This window comes from Leptonychotes weddellii, chromosome 8 (assembly GCF_054177405.1).
Source record: "Leptonychotes weddellii isolate Sample4059 chromosome 8, ASM5417740v2, whole genome shotgun sequence".
Classification (NCBI taxonomy): Eukaryota; Metazoa; Chordata; class Mammalia; order Carnivora; family Phocidae; genus Leptonychotes; species Leptonychotes weddellii.
In genome coordinates, this window is record NC_138376.1 from 63,546,832 (window position 1) to 63,567,224 (window position 20,393).

The following is a 20,393-nucleotide window of genomic DNA, read 5'->3' on the forward strand; positions in this document are numbered from 1 at the left end:
CCTGTACCTCTGAAACATATAATACATTATATGTTAAAAAAAAAAAAAAGGAAGATAGCAGGAAGGGAAAAATGAAGGGGGGGAAATCGGAGGGGGAGACGAACCATGAGAGACTATGGACTCTGAGAAACAAACTGGGTTTTAGAGGGGAGGGGGGTGGGGGGATGGGTTAGCCCGGTGATGGGTGTTAAGGAGGGCACGTACTGAATGGAGCACTGGGTGTTATACGCAAACAATGAATCATGGAACACTACATCAAAAACTAATGATGTAATGTGTGGTGATTAACATAATTAAAAATATATATAAGGCAGAAATAAGATAAAAACAGTTCATTCCTATTATGAACAGCAGTGTACACAAGTGTTACTGTCACATTTTCTTGGTATAATTACTTAAAATCAAAAAATTAATCTAGTTCAAGAGCTTCTTCAAGAAAGCTAATGCGAAAATGGAACATTTTTTTCAAAAACAACATACCATGAAATTCTGTTAGTTTTGATTCAAGTACATAGAATTCTAGATATCTTCTATAGACAGACCAATGTTCAGGCTCATGCCCAACTGTAAATTGAATGAATACACAATAAGTAATAAATAATTTTATAAACTATTAGAAATTATTCCAGTCTTAATAATTATTTCTTAACATCACCATTAACGTATTTTATCCCATATTTTAATTTTAAATTTAAGAGATGGATAAATTTTACCTATTTATGAAGTTATCTAATAAATAATTTTTCTACAACAGAATCATAGAGCTGACAAATTTCAAAAAATAATGCAGTTATTATTTTTAAAATGTCATAGAAATAATGTATTTCATAAAACTTACGATCAATTTTAGGTCTCTCAAATATTTACCAACTGCCCTGATCTAAAACAATACAGACAGCACTATCCAACAGAACTTACTGCAATTCTGAAAATGTTTTATATTATCTGCATTAATATAGAAGCTATTAGCCACATGTAGTTACTGATCACTTGAAATGTGGCTATTGTAAGTAACTAAAATTTTAATATAATTTAATTTTCACTGATACATGTGGCCACTAAATTAAACAGTACAAAGTAATGGTTTACAGAATGAATTGGGTCAGACTGCCTATTCCAATCCCAGCTCCCCCATTTACTAAGTGAACTTGAACAAATAACCTCACTGTGCCTTAAGTTGCTTAGAATAAAAATAATTGTACCCATTACATAAAATAATCCACTTAAATCACTTCTGTAGAGTGCACAGCACAGAGTAAGTACCCCCAAAATGTTAACTGCTATTATTAGCATCTCATGTCATTCTAGCATAGATTTGGAAATATAATGAACAAAGTCAACTAAAACCACAATAACCCAGGGGCACCTGGGTGGCTCAGCCTGTTGAGCATCTACCTTCAGCTCAGGTCATGATCCCAGGGTCCTGGGATTGAGCCCCGCATCGGTCTCCCTGCTCAGCGGGAGGCCTGCTTCTCCCTCTCCCACTCCCCCTGCCTGTGTTCCCTCTCTCACTGTGTCTCTCTCTGTCAAATAAATAAATAAAATCTTTAAAAAAACACACACACACACAATAACCCAAAAACACCACCTGTATTTAGAAAAAAACATGATAGGGGCACCTGGGTGGCTCAGTCAGATAAGCGTCTGCCTTCAACTCAGGTCATGATCCCAGGGTCCTGGGATCGAGCCCCACATCAGGAGCCCGCTTCTCCCTTTCTCTCTCCCTCTGCCTCTCCCCCTGCTTGTGCTCACTCTCTCTCTCTCTCTCAAATAAATAAATAAAAGCTTTAAAAAAAAAATGATATAGTCACAATCTATAAAGGAAATCGAATTTTTCTTCCTCAACATTGGTCTTAAAAGATCTATATCATACTTAGTTTTGGTTTTTAAAATCCTAAAATTGCTATTTTGCTACACATATAACATCAATGATGCACTTTTTTCCCCTCATGGGCCATGGCTTCCTAAAAGCACATTACACTGACAAGTCTGTAGCACTGCTGAGAAAAATAATCCTTAGTTTTAAGATTTTTTGGTTTAAATTTTATGGTTAAATTATTAAGGCAAACTTCTAAAAATAAAGCACAAAAATTAATGATGTCTGTCCAAAAGGCAAAAACATAGTAATTTAAAAGTATATCATATGTAAATCTTTGAAAAGGACACAAGTTACATGCTTACATAAATTTACTTATAATGATAGGAATTTATATCTGAAGAGTCAGAAGTTTAAAATAATTTTCTGAGAAAGAAGAACAGTGTGGGAAGAGCCAGACTTTAAGTACTAAGCACAGAAGTAGTTGAATCCAGAAACTAACTACAGTATTTCTTTTCAATTCTTTCCAACACTTAAAATGCCAATCAGTAGAAACAGCAGACAAAGATGCATACCAAACTATGTTTGAAACTGAAATCAGACTATAATATCAACAATGGTTTGTCTCTACACCTATTAGAATGCTGAGCTAGAAAAGCAACCAGCAAGACTGAATGGCAACAGCAGCAAAATCAAGTAGCACTGACTCCGAACTGGACAGAGCAAGACCATGCCTGGTACTTAGTTATAAGAGGAAAAATCATTGATAGCTACTCCAAGCATTCTTCCTTTCCCATTCCTATGTTTTATTTCTTGAAATAGGATTAGCTTCTAAGAAAAATTTTAAAAACCTATTATTTTTTGAAAAACAAGGGGAATTATTAGCACTGACCTTCATGCTAACATTTAGTCACTCCTCTCTCAAAACCTTTTTTTTTAATTTAATTTTATTATGTTAGTCACCATACATTACATCATTAGTTCAAAACCATTTCCTAACACTGCCACTTTTTTTTCCTTCTTTCACCACAGACAGTTCCCTCTGCCCAAGCTCAACTTCATTTTTCTATCATTCCCAAAATGTGCACAACTTTGATGTGCTTTTGCTCACACTGAATGCCCCACTTCTTGGACAAAACCCAGGGTAGTGACTGTTACCTTGCTATGGATGCTATTTACCCCCTTCTCTATTAGTTCACATCTGAAACTACCAAAAGAAAAAAGATAGCAAAACATGAGGAAAATTTGTCACATTGTGTTTTATCATATTTTTATAAATTCTAATTAGCCCACAACAATGGAAGAGAAATGCTATCTTAATGAAACTGGTATAATACCTGATACACTGCTATATGCGTTACTGATAGTCAATTAAGTATAATGGTTAATGATGATGGCAACAAAACCATTAAAAGAACATTACATAAAATGCCTTGCTGCACTGTCAACATGTCTCACACACATCTACTCAATACATATTGGTTGAACAAATTAGTTAAATGGTACTAGAGATAACCTAGAAAAGCCTAAGCTTTCATTCAAATTTCTGTTCAGACACTTATCTTTCAGATGTGCAGTCATACTCAAAAGTTAGAAATGGAAAAATGTTTATCATTCCTGATAAATACAGACTAATCAGCATCTTTTAAGAAAGGTATTCATAAAGCTTCCTACCTGCTCTTCTATCATTTCTTTCGACATCAATACAAAACACAGGTATTCTCTCCTTTTTCTCTTTCCTTTCAGAGGAAGGATCTTCAAAAAAGTCTACATATGGAATGCTAATTTTCCATGCAGCAAGGTTTCGGGGAGTATTAGGTGTGCTCACAGCTTCCACTGGAGAATCATCTTCCATTACAACAATACCTTCTTCAATCTGGAAAAACATCATCAGGAAAAATTTAATATTTCCAGGTCCTTTAGACCTATAGCATACAAGGTACAACTATAAAGAGTATGTCCATATAAATTTCATAATTTTCTAATACAAAACATTTGAAATTAGGTGATACCAAATTTTCTACAAAAAATACAAAGATAAAAAATTAAAAACAAGTTACTAGCATCAACTCCAGGATTTATTATATCACCTATATATGAAAATTCCATAGAAAAGAGAAAATAGGCACTTCAGAGATTAAAGATCTTGAAAATATACAAATATAGAAAAATATTTAACTATGGTACTAAGTAAAAATTAATGTACTGGTATTTTTCATTCTGACAATATGTATTGAGAAAGAGTCATAAAACAGTTTTAACTAAGTAAAGATGGTCACCGACTTATGATAGTTCAAAAGTTATGATTTTTCAACTTTACTATGATACAAAAGCGATATGCATTCAGTAGAAGCTGTACTTTGAATTTTGAGTTTTTATCTTTTCCCAGGCTAACAGTGTGCAGTGTGATAATCTCTTGTGATACTGGGCGGTGGCGCAAGCCACAACTCCTGGGCAGCCACTCAATCACGAAGGTAAACAACCAATACACCTACAACCATTCTGTACCCAAAAAGCCATTCTTTTTCACTTTCAATACAGTATTCAATAAATTACATGAGATACTCAATACTTTATTATAAAATAGGCCTTGTGTTAGATGATTTTGCCCAACTGTAGGCTAATGTAAGCATTCTGAGCTTGCTTAAGGTAGGCTAGGCTAGGCTAAGCTATGATGTCCAGTAGGCTAGGTGTATTAAATGCATTTTTAGCATCACGTTGGACTCCCTGCTCAGCGGGGAATCTGCTTCTCCCTCTACCCCCCACTCGTGCGCATGCACTCGCTCTCTCTCAAATAAATAAAATCTTTTAAAATTAAAAAAAAATTATAAAAAGTTAAATGCATTTTCAACTTTCTAAAAGAAAATGTCCCCCACTGTAAGCTAAGGAAGATCTATAATTTCACTTCTGGGAATGTAGTCTAATGAAAGTATTTATTCCAAGTAAATTTTTTTTAAACTGTGGAAAAGGCACAAGTATAAATATATTCACTGCAGTTAAGTAATATAAAAAATGAAAAATGACGTGAAAGGGACACACCTCCATAGAATTAAGTTTCTTTTTTCAACTCTTGGCTTCTAAAATTTTAATAATATAAATGTTTAAAATAGTAGTTTAAAATATTACTTGAAGAACAATTGTTTTTAAAAAGAAATTTTAAACATGTTCTAGAAATATACATAAAGAAGGAAAAACTGTCTCTACTTCATTAAATTAAAAGGGAACCTCTGAATTAACACATTAAAACACCTGATCACCTAGACATCTCAAATTCATGTTAAAGAAGGCAAAATATTACAGATAAAAACACATCCATCTTGAACATACTTTTTTTTTAAAGATTTTATTTGAGAGAGAGAGAGAAAACAACCAGGGGGAGTGGGAGAAGCAGGCCTATGGCTGAGCAGGGAGTCTGATGCGGGGCTCAATCCCAGGACCTTGGGATCATGACCTGAGCCTAAGGCAGACGCTTAACGACAGAGCCACCCAGGTGCCCCTTGAACATACTTCTTTAAGACAATGAGTCAAAGACTGTGCACACTTAAGAAAATTCTGCATAGTGTATTCAGAGCAAATGAGTAGTAGAGATAGATTTCTTTCCAGAATTTTAGCACCCTACCTTCACTCGCAGTTTTACTTTTTTCCCCACACCTGGCAGTCACCTCTCTTCTAAGTGAATTCTTTCCCTCCCCTACAACGTCCCTTAGCAATTATCCTTTTCTGTTCTTGTCCGAAAAGGCTTTCCATAATCCCTAGTAAGACTGTTAGTGACCTTAGGAGGACCTCTTAATACTCTATTAAAAAGTCTTCAAGTCCTAAAAAGAAAAAAAAAAAACTATAAAAACAGATGATATGTATTGGTTTTTGCCTTTTTTGGGACAAGGCTTATCTCCTTATATACCTGAAAGAAAAACAGAAGAATTTGTGAGGGAAATGCCCACTCCATTACTTGGAACCTGAGGTACAGAGTAGCATTTTCTATGGCTATTACAACTGTATTTTTGTTAATGGATTCAGCTTCTTAGATATCAGAAGGGTAACTGATCATAAAATGACAGATAATTTGTTTAACAAGCTGACTAAATGCCAAAAAACAGACATTCTTGGGGCACCTAGCTGGCTCAGTCAGTGAAGCACATGACTCTTGACCTCAGTATTATGAGCTCAAGCCCCATGTTGGGTGTAGAGTTTATTTAAAAAAAAAAATAGACATTCTTAAATAAAAAGTTCCCTAAAATCAATCTAAGAAACAAAACGAGAGAACAAAATTCTTAGCAACATAAAAATACCCATGAAACAAAGGACAAATTTTTAAAATGAATTACTATTACTGTTACCATTTAAATGGTATTTATATCAAAATAGTTTAATGAATAATCTCTAGGACAGTATTTCTCTAAAGAATTTTCAGGGCTTCCTTTAATGTTATTTGAAAGTAAGTAAATATTATAAACCAAAATTTAATGAAAAGGAAAACAAAGTACTTTTTTGTTTTCATACAGATCTTCCCTCTACAAAAAGGATGGAGAATAAAGGTGGCAGAGGATAAAAGGCAAAAAGATGTCCCCCTATTTCCTTAAGAAATACTAATGTTCCTCATTATTATCTTTTCCTATATGGAAATAACTGCCAACATACCAACGGGCATATTACATTCCAAAAGTTTATTTGCAAATCAGTTCTGAACTTGGACAGATAAACACTTTCAAACAGACTCAATCTTATGCAGTGGACTTTGGTTCCCAGGCCAGCATACATATGTCAATCTAATCCATAATTTACATTCATACATTTATGAGAATTGATACTATTATAATACTGTATAGTGCTTATTGCCCTTACCATATGCTAGGTACTGTCCTAAGTGCTTCGTGCATATTACTTGTTCAATCCTCACAACACCCTTATGTAAGCTAGATACTATCATCCCCATTCACATGTGAGGAAACCAAGTCACAATAAAATTAAGCAATTTATCCAAGGTCACATAGCAAGGAGGCACTGCCACCAAATGATCACATCAAGATTTCTAAAAGAAAATGTCTTCTAGGTCCCAAATGCGAATCACACACCACTTTAGCCCTGGTAATGAGGCTGGCAACTTCCCTTTCCCCTGAACTTCCTCAACAAGACAAAGAAGATTCCTCAAGGTCCACAGCTTAGAACTAGCACCGTGCTGGGGTGCCTGGCTCAGTTGGAAGAACATGCAACTCTTGATCTTGGGGTCGTGAGTTCAAGCCCGTTGGGGGTAAAGATTACTTAAATAAATAAACTTAAAAAAAAAAAAACTAGCACAGTGCCCTCTAAATCCTAACTGACACCATCTTAGTCTGGGTCAACAGCCTATTCACCCATACCTTTTCTTTCAGAGTATTAGAGATTAGTTTGCGCTCTTCTTATACTTTTGCTTATCACTATCTTTGCTTCCAAATCAAGAATTTTCTTCTTTCTTGAGCCACTATAAAACAGAACTCTCTCACCTTTTTAAAGACTATCCTTCTATTCCTGAAGCAAAAACAAAAAACAAAAACAAAAACAAAAAAACCAGCTTATATTTCAAGTAATCAGGCAGAACAAAAAATAAAAAGTACGTCTTCCCAAACAAAAACTATGTTTTGGAAAGTTCACAATAACATGGGTAAATGCTTTCACTTCTATTAAGTAATATTAAGTGGGAAGGTAATATTAAGTAATATTAAGTGGGAAGGTAATATTAAGTGGGAAGAGAGTGGGATGTGGATGAGAAAGGAAAGGTGTTTTTTTTTTTTTTTAAATCACCAAAATGTTAACAGAAATGGTTACTGAGTGGTAGGATTATGGGTGGTATTTTAAATTTGTTGCCACTTTTCCATATTATTAAAAAACTGAGATTATAATATGCTTAAAATTTTAAAAATACATAAATAAACATTATTTTGAAAAAAGACTACCACTTCTGGTCTACTGTCTTTCTTCTACCCACACTTTTAAGAAAAGACCAGGGCATAACCAGAAAAAAGAATGTTATATTTGGATTACCTAAGAAGGAAAAAAGAAGAATTAAGATTTTCTTCCACTTAAATTATGAAGCAATGAATCTCCTTAAAATATATTTAATACATACTTAATATATATATAATTATATGTATTTATAAGTATATATAAATATATATAAATACAATATAAATTAAAAATAATATAAAAATATAAATATATAAAAATATAAAACTATGACCTTCTCAGTCCTTCATTTTTAGACAGACCTTAACAAAAAACTTCTGTCCTCTGTGACTGAAAATTTTTAAGCAAATTTCAACTTTATAATCATATACTCAAAAGAGGAATGAAGTATAAAATGCATCTTACTTAACTTCAAAGTAACAACAACAACAAAAAGATAAAATGCCAAAGGGAATGGTTAGCAATAAACATTCATCATGCAATGGGACACAGGTCAAAAGGAAGGAGTAAGAGAAAAAAATGGGTTTATATACTCTTCTCTCCCCCATTCCTTCTTCTTGGTCATTGACAATCCAATCACTTCTATTCATGCCTTTTGATATCCAGGTTAGTAAATATCTTAAGGGCAAAGTCTCTCTTAATCATCATTTTATCCCCACTGCTCAGTCATTAAAGAGCAAAATAAGGACCCAGGAACTCTGTTTAATAAAGATTTGTTTAACAAATAAAAAGTACAGATGAGACAATATCTGTCTTTATGGAATTAACTGGTAAAGAAAACAATCATAAACATATCATTTCAAATACAATTTTTGGTGCATGCTTTAACATATGCTCTAACAAGGGGCACAAATGAGGGAATGTTCAGTTCTACTTGGGGATCCAGGTAAGGGTTTAAGGGAAGCAGCTGGATTCTGAAAGATAAATATGAATTTTCTATGTAAATAAAGGATATTCCAAGGACAGCATGTGCAAAGATCAAGGAGATAAAATAGCATGGTGGGTGTAATGTGCATATAAATCAACCACAAATCTTGTTAAAGTACAAATTGATTCAGTAGGTCTAGGATGAAACCAGAGATTCTTCACTTATACTAAGCTCCCAGGTAATACTGATGCTGTTCATGTAACAATCACAGTTTGAGTATCAAGGAGTAAAGGAATTTATCAATAATTCTGTTTGCCTGGACCATATGGTTGGAAAGAGATAAGATCAGGATACAAAGTAAAAGCCTAACCACATGATGGTAAATTGTTTGACTATTAGAACTACCTCAGCTCAATAAACCATTCTGGCCTTAACAAGCAGTTAACTTAGTGCTCAGGATCTTTACAAATTAGATCAGCACCATGAAACTATAATAACTAATGAAAAAATAAGGGATAGAAAAGAAGTCTGAAATAAGTAAAATAAAGGAGAGAGAAAACAAAATAAGCATGTCCAATTTTTATGCCATTGTAGGTCTGAATTTATACATATATCAAATTGAAGAATTTTTACTTACAAAGTCATCTTCACCTTCAGCTAACCCATAATTAGGCAACATAGCTCCTTCCATTGTGGTACTTTTAAATACTCCTTTAATTTTGCTACCTATTCTGCTGATTCCAAATGATTCTCCTCTTTTCTGTGTGCTCCTAAATATTAAACAAAAATGTATCAAGTACATAGCGAATTATCACAACAGTCTAGTTTACTCTGTTTAAACAATAAAAATAGCTGTGAAAAGGGTAATCTGAAGATAGAGCTAACATAACTTTTTGGAGTTCTTAGTCATAGATTGAGTCCCAACATCTCAGAAGACAAAAGTGACAAAACATTTAAAGTTTAAATTTGGGGGTATGAATAAATGGGACAGTATTTACTAATAAATGTTTGGAATTTACCTACTATTTAAAACATTAACTGAACTAAAATGTTTTAAAAGATGAGAGCCCCCTAGTGGTACACAGTTCTTACTGCCATACATATTTTGAAATAAAAAATGTGGTAAGAACAACATTCAAAACAATGTATCCATTTAGAACTGCACTGCTAAAATAACAGTGTAACAGAAAAAAAATATAAAACTATGACCTTCTCAGTCCTTCATTTTTAGACAGACCTAAACAAAAACTTCTGTCCTCTGTGACTGAAAATTTTTAAGCAAATTTCAACTTTATAATCATATACTCAAAAGAGGAATGAAGTATAAAATGCATCTTACTTAACTTCGAAGTAACAAAAAAAAAGATAAAATGCCAAAGGGAATGGTTAGCAATAAACATAAGTACAAAAGCAAATGTAGCCTAAGGAAGCAGCCTGCTCTGACATACATATTAAATATTGGTTTTATAATTTTTTTCAAAAGTAAATTTCTAAAAGCAGAAATAGCTGGAAAGCAACAACAAAAAATAATCCAAAAAGCAGCAAAAATTTCCTCCACTACAGCCTACTGTCCCATGTTTCAACAAAAAAAAGCAGACCTTTTACCTAATTTAAAACTCATGCTCACTATGTAATGCTGCCCATACAACAGATACCCTTAAATAAAAATGACTATTTTAAAATCCAAAAAAGTTTGCTATGGATGCTTAACTTAATGGACAGCTATTATTTCCACAAGCAAAATTTATTTACTGAAATGACACAACAACTACAGAAATAAAAATAAATTGATCAAGTTTCAAATATACCTGGTACATTAATGACGTGCATTTTATACAAGTCTAAGGAGCAAATCAGACTTACTTTAAAACGGGAAAAACTCTAATAAACAGTTAGTAGTAAAAAGGGTACTTAAATCAGAAGATTATTTTATTTAAACAAGCATTCAATCTGGTTTTTTTAAAATCCAGAACTGTAAACACAATTCTCTCTGATAGAGTGTTTCCAAAACCAATTATGAAAATGTTAACAAAATATTACTAAAATCTCTAGGATTTAGATAGATTATACAAAATTGGACTTTTTGAAATCTGACATTTTTTTAAATATCTCACTTCTGATTATCCCCAGAAATACACAAATACTGTACTTCTTGCTTTAAAAAAAAAAAGTTCTTTAAACACAAGTAATTCTAAAAGTAATTTAGCAAAACCAGTAACAAAAAAATCAATCAATCAATAGCTTTGAACAGATGGATACTAGCTTTTTATTTTATTTTAAACTGACATTTTTATTTTATGATATATATCATGCTATTTCAAAAAGGAGATATCCAGGGGGGCCTGGTTGGCTCAGCTGGTACAGCCTGAGACTCTTGACCTCAGGGTTGTGAGTTCAATCTCCACACTGGGCATGGAGTCTACCTCAAATAGATAAAATCTTAAAAAAAAAAAAAGAAAGAAAACAAAAAGGAGATATCTAGAATCAAATTAGAGGTTAAATTTAAAAGGATATCCCAGGGACACCTGGTGGCTCAGTGGGTTAAGCCTCCGCCTTTGGCTCAGGTCATGATCCCAGGGTCCTGGGATAGAGTCCCACATCGGGCTCCTTGCTTGGCAGGGAGCCTGCCCCTTTCCCTGCTTCTGCTCTTTCTCTCTCTTACCCTCTTCTCAAATAAATAAATAAAATCTTAAAAAAAAAAAAAAAGATATCCCAAAAATACAATAAGATGAAAACAGAGAGGGAGGCAAACCATAAGAGACTCTTAACTAAAGGAAACAAACTGAGGGTTGCCAGAGGGGAGGTGGGGGGGGGGATGGGGTAATTGGGTGATGGGCAGAAAGGAGGGCACATGATGAGCACTGGGTGTTATACGCAACTGATGAATCACTAAATTCTACCCCTAAAACTAATAATACAGTATATGTTAACTAAATTGAATTTAAATAAAATATTTTTTAAAAATAAATAAATAAAAGGATATCCCAAATAGTTGATATAAAGGCAGTAGTAATAGCAGTGTTTCCTTTTTCCCTTTTTGTTGTACTTAGGTTGTTTTGGACATATTTCCTGAACTTAAAAAGATAATTTATATAGAAAAAAATCACATGCTGTCTCAAGACTTACCGAAAATCATCCAAACTTAGGCTACCTCTGCAGTAACAGATAAGTGAAATTATATAAGGAAAGGAGAGAGAGAAAGCCCAGATATTAAATAAGTTTCACTTTAGAAAACAAAACAAAATTTAAAAGCTTTAAAGGTTACACAACTGGATAGCATTTATCTCTGCAAAGGGAAAGAATTTGTATAACATAATAAAGGAAAGAGAAAGCACCATGGCTGTGGGGGGGGGGGGTGGGAATTGGGGGTATGAATTCTAGACCATTAAAAAAAAGTTCTTAAACTACTGTCAGGAAATAACTGTATTTTTTGCCCTCATTTAGGCACACCATTTGTTTGATATGGTGGAAAGTATGCAGAGACTAAGCCACCAAAAACTTGGCACAGAAAACAAACTCAGTGTTTTCCAACATGAAATTCAAGTCTGTATTAAATATAATTATATATGCTTCACACATTTTGAAATATATGTTTTAAGCTAAGAAACAAAGTGAACAAAAGAAAGTCCCTAAATATATTTTTTAAGTTATCCTTCGAGTATGGAAGAAACAGAACAACAGGTTAACATTAATATGCATTAAAATTTTTACTTTTAAAATACAATTAAACAGAATAGACATAAAATATATGAATAAATATTTTACATATTTTAAGTCACTTAGCAAATTAGCAATGCTACTCTAAATTTTCAATGAAAGAATGTTAAGTAAGTCTTTTACTTATTTTATATAGGTAAATGAGTAAGTATCACAGAAGCAGAGTCCTGACAAGACTGATAGTTAATATTAAAGTCAGGTCAATATAAAGAAAAACATACTTTTAAAGACCATAATCAGTATGCACAATGTAAAGAGTCCATATTTTCTTCCTGTTTATCTTATATTTTAAAGAGAGCAAAATTAGTGTAGTATGTTGGAAGACAACCAGGTGTTCTCAAAGTGGCAAAGAAAGCTTTCCAGCTCTGAAGTTATGACCCTGACTTAGTTCCTCAGCAGGCTTATAAGATCAAAGAACCACTTTCCCCTAAATGGTCCTATACAGGAGAGTGATTAAGCTTAATATTCTACTATGGCACTCCAAAATCCTGTCTATAAACAGAAATAAATTCCACCTGCTTCTCAAATGATGCTGGAAAATTTGATAAAAGTCTTAAAAAAGTATTCAAATAAAAGAAGAGGTATTTAGATTGGATAAAGTATGCTATTTTAAATAACAAGGATAGAATTTTTGTTAAGTCAGTGTTTCATGACTGTAATATATAAATTCAACAATCAAAAAATTCAAATCTGTTTCCACATCCCTTGGTTAATGTCAAAAAATACAATATATCCACCTCATGGCTAAGGTTTTCACATTTTTCCTTGTTCTATCTAAAAACACTCCAGTTTCCGACCTACTTGTGTCTTTGTACCACATCTCCAACTTACTTATATATTAGATTCTTGCTCAAACTGGAAGGTGTTGAGAGCAATGTGAATATCTATTCTGTGGACTGACAGATTTGATATCTGTGTCAATTTTGTACGTACAACAACATAAGGGCAAATCAAGACATTACTTATCCAGTTTATAAATGGATAAAGCTCTCTTTTGTTATTTCTCTGAGTTACATAACTATGCACATATATTTCCAGAAAGGGAAAAGGGAAAGGGAGAAAAACCTCTCCACATTTGTAACAAGTACTCTAATAAAAAGTATTCTCCAGGGGGGGGAAAGCTGTCTAAAACTGAGTTATCTATAGATTTCATTTATGCATGTAGTCCATAAGATCCAATAAAGCAGGTGATCAAGCACTAATATGTATTAATTATGATATTAGGAAGGCAATGGTGTGTATCTTGTTAAGTTTTTCTAAAAGAATTTCAGGCATTTTCAGGTTACTATATACAGTACAACTCTATAATAACTTAATAAAATGTCTACTTATGTAGCAATGGCACCACATAATCAAAAAAGAACAGACACAAGAATAATTAGCAACAACAAGTACAAAAACAAACCATACAGATGACTTACCATACCTACCTGTTCAATTTTGAATTGCGTGTTGGTGATTCTGCACCTCTTAAAAGTTGCCTGAAATACTTTAAAAAAATTATGATTAATCTATTTTATATTAAAACATGCTATTTTACCATACTACTTTCCACTTCAAAGAAAACAAAATTTAAATCAAGTGAAAACAACCATAGGCAAATAGAGTAAGGATTATAATACTGCAAATGGAGATATTCAGGTGATTTGATTTCCACATGTCTGTAAATAATGTATGTAAAAGTAGAATGGAGTTTCTGCAACACCACAGTATTATAAAGCCACTCAGGCATATGGCCAATCAGGTAGACCAATTTGGTCACAATCTACCTAATCAGATATATACAAATATGGTTTTGGTATTGAGAATTTTTACAGTAAACTTCTAATCTCCGTTAATTTCTGTAGTGAAAGAGTATTCACTTTTTAAATTAATCATATTTTATTTCTCTGTTTATTTTGTTATTTGAATCACTCATCTATTGATATCAAAGCCACTATGAAATTTTGAAGAAAAATCCTTAAACAAGATTAGTATTTTGACTTACCTCATCACTGTGGCAGAACATAGGAGTAAACACATTCTCCAAGAGAGACAGTACATGTTCGTATGCTTCAAAGAGACATCTCATAGTTTGAAGTTTAACAACATCTATATATGGGCCTTCAGCAACTATTAAAAAAAAATTACATTGTAGAAATTGTTTATGAATACCATAAATACATTATATATTAGTTTAAAATAACAGTGAGAGAGCATACAAACAGTCCTAAAACTTTGTTTCGCAGAAAAGCCACTTGTAAGCTATAAAAATCAAACCAGGATGAGGAATCAGAACCACCAAGCTACAATTCTGGCAAGTATTAGTTAGGTGAACTGTGAGTCAATTTCTTCATCAAAGCTTTCATCTTTTTAGTTAAATAGGAAAATGGCTACCTGTGCACCTCACACAGCTGTTGTAATAATAAACACTGAATACAGAAGAAAATTCTGAAAACGTTAAAATTTGTAAAAGGGCTATATTCTCATCAACATCTTTGACTTACTTTTTTGAATCTCTTCTACAATAAAGGGATCAAATCGAATTTTGTCTATACTTTCATCCAAACAATATGTTTTATAAATCTTCTGCAATTCTTCATGAAGAGAAAGCATTTCATCATTTGATAACTCTGGTCGTAAAATTCTATCATTGAATTCCTCTAGCAAATTAGGAAAATGAAAAAATGAATTATTTCAATATAAAATAATACAATATATAATATACTCTTCCCAGTCTTATTGTAATCAATATTAAAAGCAACAATTACAATCTATTCATCATTTTAAGCTTTCTAAAAAAATTTAATTGGAAATAAAATTTACCCAGATGAATGAGAAACTCAGTTAACCAAATATTTTATATGATAATATAAAATATGTAAATACTTGCACAGCAATACGAATTTCTAAAATTTAGAATAGTATATTTAAAGAACGTATTCGATTAATTGTTTATACCAAGGGGCTTTAATATTTTGAAATCCAATTCACTAAATAACAGTGAAACCTAAGGTTTTTTAAGTTCCAGTCAATGTTTTTATTTTTATTTTTTTAAGATTTTATTTATTTATTTGACAGAGACAGAGACAGCAAGAGCAGGAACACAAGCAGGCAGAGTGGGAGAGGGAGAAGGCTTCCCGCCGAGTAGGGAGCCCGATGTGGGGCTTGATCCCAGGACTCTGGGATCATGACCTGAGCCGAAGGCAGACGCTTAACAAATGAGCCACCCAGGCGCCCCACAGTCAATGTTTTTAAACAATATTTCCTTCTATCATGGAGACTATAGACTACTAACGGAGCTGGGTATGAAAACAAATTAATCTTTTTTTCTAAAATCACAGATGACAGCAGAACAGACAAAATATTAACTGCCTTTCTTATTACAAGAGGTATTAACATGGAGTTCACCCCCTAATTTTTAATTATCCAACTGAAACATAAAGAGGAAATGAAATAGTTTTTAAAAAAGGAACAGAACATATATGATCTTGGGATAATAGCCAATTCATATAATTGGAGCCTTGAAGGGAAAGGAGGAAAAAAAAACGAGGCAAAATATCTAAAGAGATAACAGACACGAATTTTCTTTTTCTTAGATTTTTAGAGAAGGAGAGAGAGTGTGAGTGGTAGGGGTGTGGGGGAGGATAGGGGGAGAAAAGAGAGAGAATCCCAAACAGGTTCCATGCTCAGAGTGGAGCCCAACACAGGGCTCAATCTCACGACCGAGAGATCTTGACCTGAGCCAAAACCAAGAGTCAGACGCTTAACCAACTGAGCCACCCAGGTGCCCCAACAGCCAAGAATTTTCAAAAGTGATGAAAGACACCAACCTACATATTCAAGAATCTCAGTAAAATCTAAGCAGAACATATAAAAAGAAAACTACACAGTATAGTCAAATTTCTGAGAACCAAAAATTAAGAGAAAACTGTAAAACCAGCCAGGGAGAAAGGCGATATTATAAAAAGAGGTGCATACATAAGAATGGCAGGTAATTTCTCCTTAGGAGGAATAGTTATTGGGGCACCTGGGTGGCCCAGTCAGTTAAGTGTCCAAATCTTGATTTCTGCTCAGGTCATTATTTCAGGGTGTTAAAAGAAAAACCTGTCAATCTAAAATTCCATATTTGGTAAAATAGCCTTCAAAATGAAGACAAAATAAACATCTTTTCAAAAAGACAAAAACTGATAGTCCAAGATGGCAGAGGAGTAGGAGACCTAAGTTTCGTCTCCTCCCAGGAATTCAGCTAGATCGCTATCAAATCATTCTGAACACCTGCAAACTCAACCTGAGATTGTAAGAAAAGAATAACTGCAACTCTACATAAAGAAAGACAACCACTTTCTGCAAGAATGACAAGACGGAAAAACTCACCTCAAGAAAGAGAACAAGAGGCAGTACTAACTGCCAGGGACCTAATCAGTATGGATATAAGTAAGATGTTGGAACTAGAGTTCAGGATAATGATTAAAAAGATAATAGCTGGGCTTGAAAAAAAACAATGGAAGACACAAGAGAATCCCTTTCTGGAGAAATAAAAGAACTAAAATCTAATCAGGTAGAAATCAAAAAGGCTATTTATGAGATACAATAAAAAATGGAGGCTCTAACTGCTAGGATAAATGAGGAAGCAGAGAGAGTTAGTGATATAAAAGACCAAATGATGGAGAATAAAGAAGCTGAGAAAAAGGGATAAACAACTACTACATCATGAGCAGAGAACTCGAGAGATAAGTGATGTCATAAAGCGAAACAATATTAGAATAATTGTGACCGCAGAGGAAGAGGAAAGAGAGAGAGGGGGGCAGAAGGTATTTGGAGCAAATTATAGCAGAGAAATTCCCTAATCTGGGAAAAGAAGCAGGCATTCAAGTCCAGGAGACACAGAGAACCCTCCTCAAAATCAATAAAAATAGGTCACACTTCAACATAGAATAGTGAAGCTTGCAAATCTCAGAGATGAAGAGAAAATCCTGAAAGCAGCTCAGGGGGAAAAGAGGTCTGTAACCTATAGGTGTAGAAACATTAGACTGGCAACAGACCTATCCACAGAGACCAACAGACCAGAGAGGACTGGTATGACATATTCAGGTTGCTAAATGAGAAAAATATGCAGCCAAGAATACCTTATCCAGTAAGGGTGTCATTCAAACTAAAAGGAGAGATAAAAAGCTTCCAGGACAAATAGAAATTAAAAGAACTCGTGATCACTAAACCAGCCCTATAAGAAATATTAAAGAGGATCCTTTAAGTGAAGAGAGAGCCCAAAAGTAACATAGACCAAAAAGGAACAGAGATAATATACAGAAAGTGACTTTATAGGTAATACAATGGCACTAAATTCATATCTTTCAATAGTTACTCTGACTGTATATGGGCTCAATGCTCCAATCAAAAGACACAGGGTATCAGACTGGATAAAAAAGCAAGACCCATCAAAATGCCGTCTCCAAGAGACTCATTTTAGACCCACAGATACCTCCAGATTGAAGGTGAAGGGGTGGAAAACCATTTATCATGGTAATGGACATCAAAAGAAAGCTAGGGTAGCAATCCTTATATCAGACAAACTTGATTTTAAACCAAAGACTTTAATAAAAGATGATGAAGGACACTATTATCATAATTAAAGGGTCTATCCAACAAGAATATCTAACAATTGTAAATATTTATACCCCTAACATGGGGCATAAATTATATAAAGCCACTAATAACAAAATTAGCACATTCATAATAATACAATAAGTAGGGGACTTTAACATCCCCCTCACTGCAATGGACAGATCATCTAAGCAGATCAACAAGAAAACAAGGGCTTTAAAGGACACACTGGACCAAATGAAGTTCACAGATACATTCAGAACATTCTATCATAAAGCAACAGAATACACATTCTTCTCGAGTGCGCATGGAACATTCTCCAGAATAGATCACATACTGGGTCACAAATCAAGTCTCAACTGGTACCAAAAGACTGGGATCATTCCCTGCGTATTTTCAGACCACAATGCTTTGAAACTTGAACTCAAGTTTCAAAGAGACTAAAGAGCATCCTACTAAAGAATGAATGGGTCGGGGCAACTGGGTGGCTCAGACAGTTAAGTGTCTGCCTTTGGCTGGGGTCGTGATCCTGGGATCAAGTCCCACATCGGGTTCCCTGCTGAACAGGGAGTCTGCTTCTCCCTCTCCCTCTGCCTGCTGCTCTCCCTGCTTGTACTCTGTCAAAATAAATAAAATCTTAAAAAAAAAAAAATGAACTGGTCAATCAGAAAATTAAAGAAGAATTTTAAAAATTCATGGAGGGACAACTGTGTGGCTCAGTCGGATAAGCGTCTGCTTTCAGCTCAGGTCATGATACCAGGGTCCTGGGATTGAGCCCCACGTTGGGCTTCCCTGCTCAGCAGGGAGCCTGTTTTTCCCTCTCCCTCTGCCCCTCCCCCTGCTTGTGCACACACATGCTCTCTCCCCCAAATAAATAAAATCTTTAAAAAAAATTCACTGAAACAAATGAAAATGACAAACAACTGGTCAAAACCTTTGGGATTCAGCAAAGGCGGTCCTAAGAGGGAAGTACATAGCAATACCAGCCTTTCTCAAGAAACAAGAAAGGTCTCAAATACACAACCTAACCTTACACCTAAAGGAGCTGGAGAAAGAACAGCAAATAAAGCCTAAACCCAGCAGAAGAGAATTAATAAAGATGAGAGCAGAAATCAATGAAATAGAAACCACAACAACAGTAGAACAGATCAACAAAACTAGGAGCTGGTTCATTAAAAGAATTAATAAGAATGACAAATCCCTGGCCAGACTTACCAAAAAGAAAACAGAAAGGACCCAAATAAATAAATTCATGAATGAAAGAGGAGAGATCACAACCAACACCAAAGAAATACAAACAATTATAAGAACATATTATGAACAACGATATGCCAACGAATTAGGCAATCAGGAAGAAATAGATGCATTCCTAGAGACATATAAACTACCAAAACTGAAACAGGAAGAAACAGAAAACATGAACAGACTCATAACCAGCAAGGAAATTGAAGCAATAATCAAAAATCTCTCAACAAACAGGAGTCCAGGGCCGGATGGCTTTCCAGGAGAATTCTACCAAAAATTTAAAGAATTAATACCTATTCTTCTGAAGCTGTTTCAAAAAATAGAAATGGAAGGAAAACTTCCAAACTCTATGAGGCCAGCATTACCTTAATCCCAAAACCAAAGACCCCACAGAAAAGGAGAATTACAGACCAATATCCTGATGAATATGGATGCAATAATTCCTACCAAGATAATAGCCAATAGAATCCAACAGTACAATAAAAGGATTATTCACCATGACTAAGTGGGATTTATTCCTGGGCTGCAAGGTTGGTTCAACATCCACAAGTCAATCAACGTGATATGCTACTTTAATAAAAGAAAGGACAAGAACCACATGATCTTCTCAACAGATGCAGAAAAAGCATTTGACAAAGTACAGCATCCTTTCTTGACTAAAACTCTTCATAGTGTAGGGATAGAGGGAACATACCTCAATATCATAAAAACCATCGACCAAAAGCCCACAGCAAATATCATTCTCAATGGGGAAAAACTGAGAGCTTTTCCCTTAAGGTCAGGAACACAGCAGGGATGTCCACTCTCACGACTGCTATTCAACACAGTACTAGAGGTCCTAGCCTCAGCAATCAGACAACAAAAAGAAAAGGAATCCAGATCAGCAAAGAAGTCAAACTCTCACTCTTAGCAGATGACATGATACTGTATGTGGAAAACTCAAAAGACTCCACCCCAAAATTGCTAGAACTCATACAGGAATTCAGTAAAGTGGCAGGATATAAAATCAATGCACAGAGGGGCGCCTGGGTGGCTCAGTCGTTAAATGTCTTGCCTTCAACTCAGGTCATGATCCCAGGGTCCTGGGATCGAGCCCCACATCAGGCTCCCTGCTCTGCAGGAAGCCTGTTCTCCCTCTCCCCCTCCCCCTGTTTGTGTCCCCTCTCTTGCTGTGTCTCTCTCTGTCAAAAAATAAATAAAATCTTAAAAAAAAAAAAATCAATG

The 20,393-nt window shown here is 34.3% G+C and overlaps 1 protein-coding gene across 1 annotated transcript in view; it reads right to left on the reverse strand.

Annotated features, from left to right (window-relative positions):
• SNX14 (sorting nexin 14) overlaps positions 1-20,393 on the reverse strand; it is a 74,676-nt gene that overhangs the window by 13,348 nt on the left and 40,935 nt on the right. Inside the window, exons 8-14 of the mRNA XM_081829360.1 lie at positions 14,828-14,983; positions 14,329-14,453; positions 13,772-13,830; positions 11,751-11,777; positions 9,262-9,394; positions 3,491-3,692; positions 411-564 (exon numbers count right to left, since the gene is read on the reverse strand). Coding sequence (XP_081685486.1) covers positions 411-564; positions 3,491-3,692; positions 9,262-9,394; positions 11,751-11,777; positions 13,772-13,830; positions 14,329-14,453; positions 14,828-14,983 — 856 coding nt within the window. The remainder of the gene's footprint in view (positions 1-410; positions 565-3,490; positions 3,693-9,261; positions 9,395-11,750; positions 11,778-13,771; positions 13,831-14,328; positions 14,454-14,827; positions 14,984-20,393) is intronic.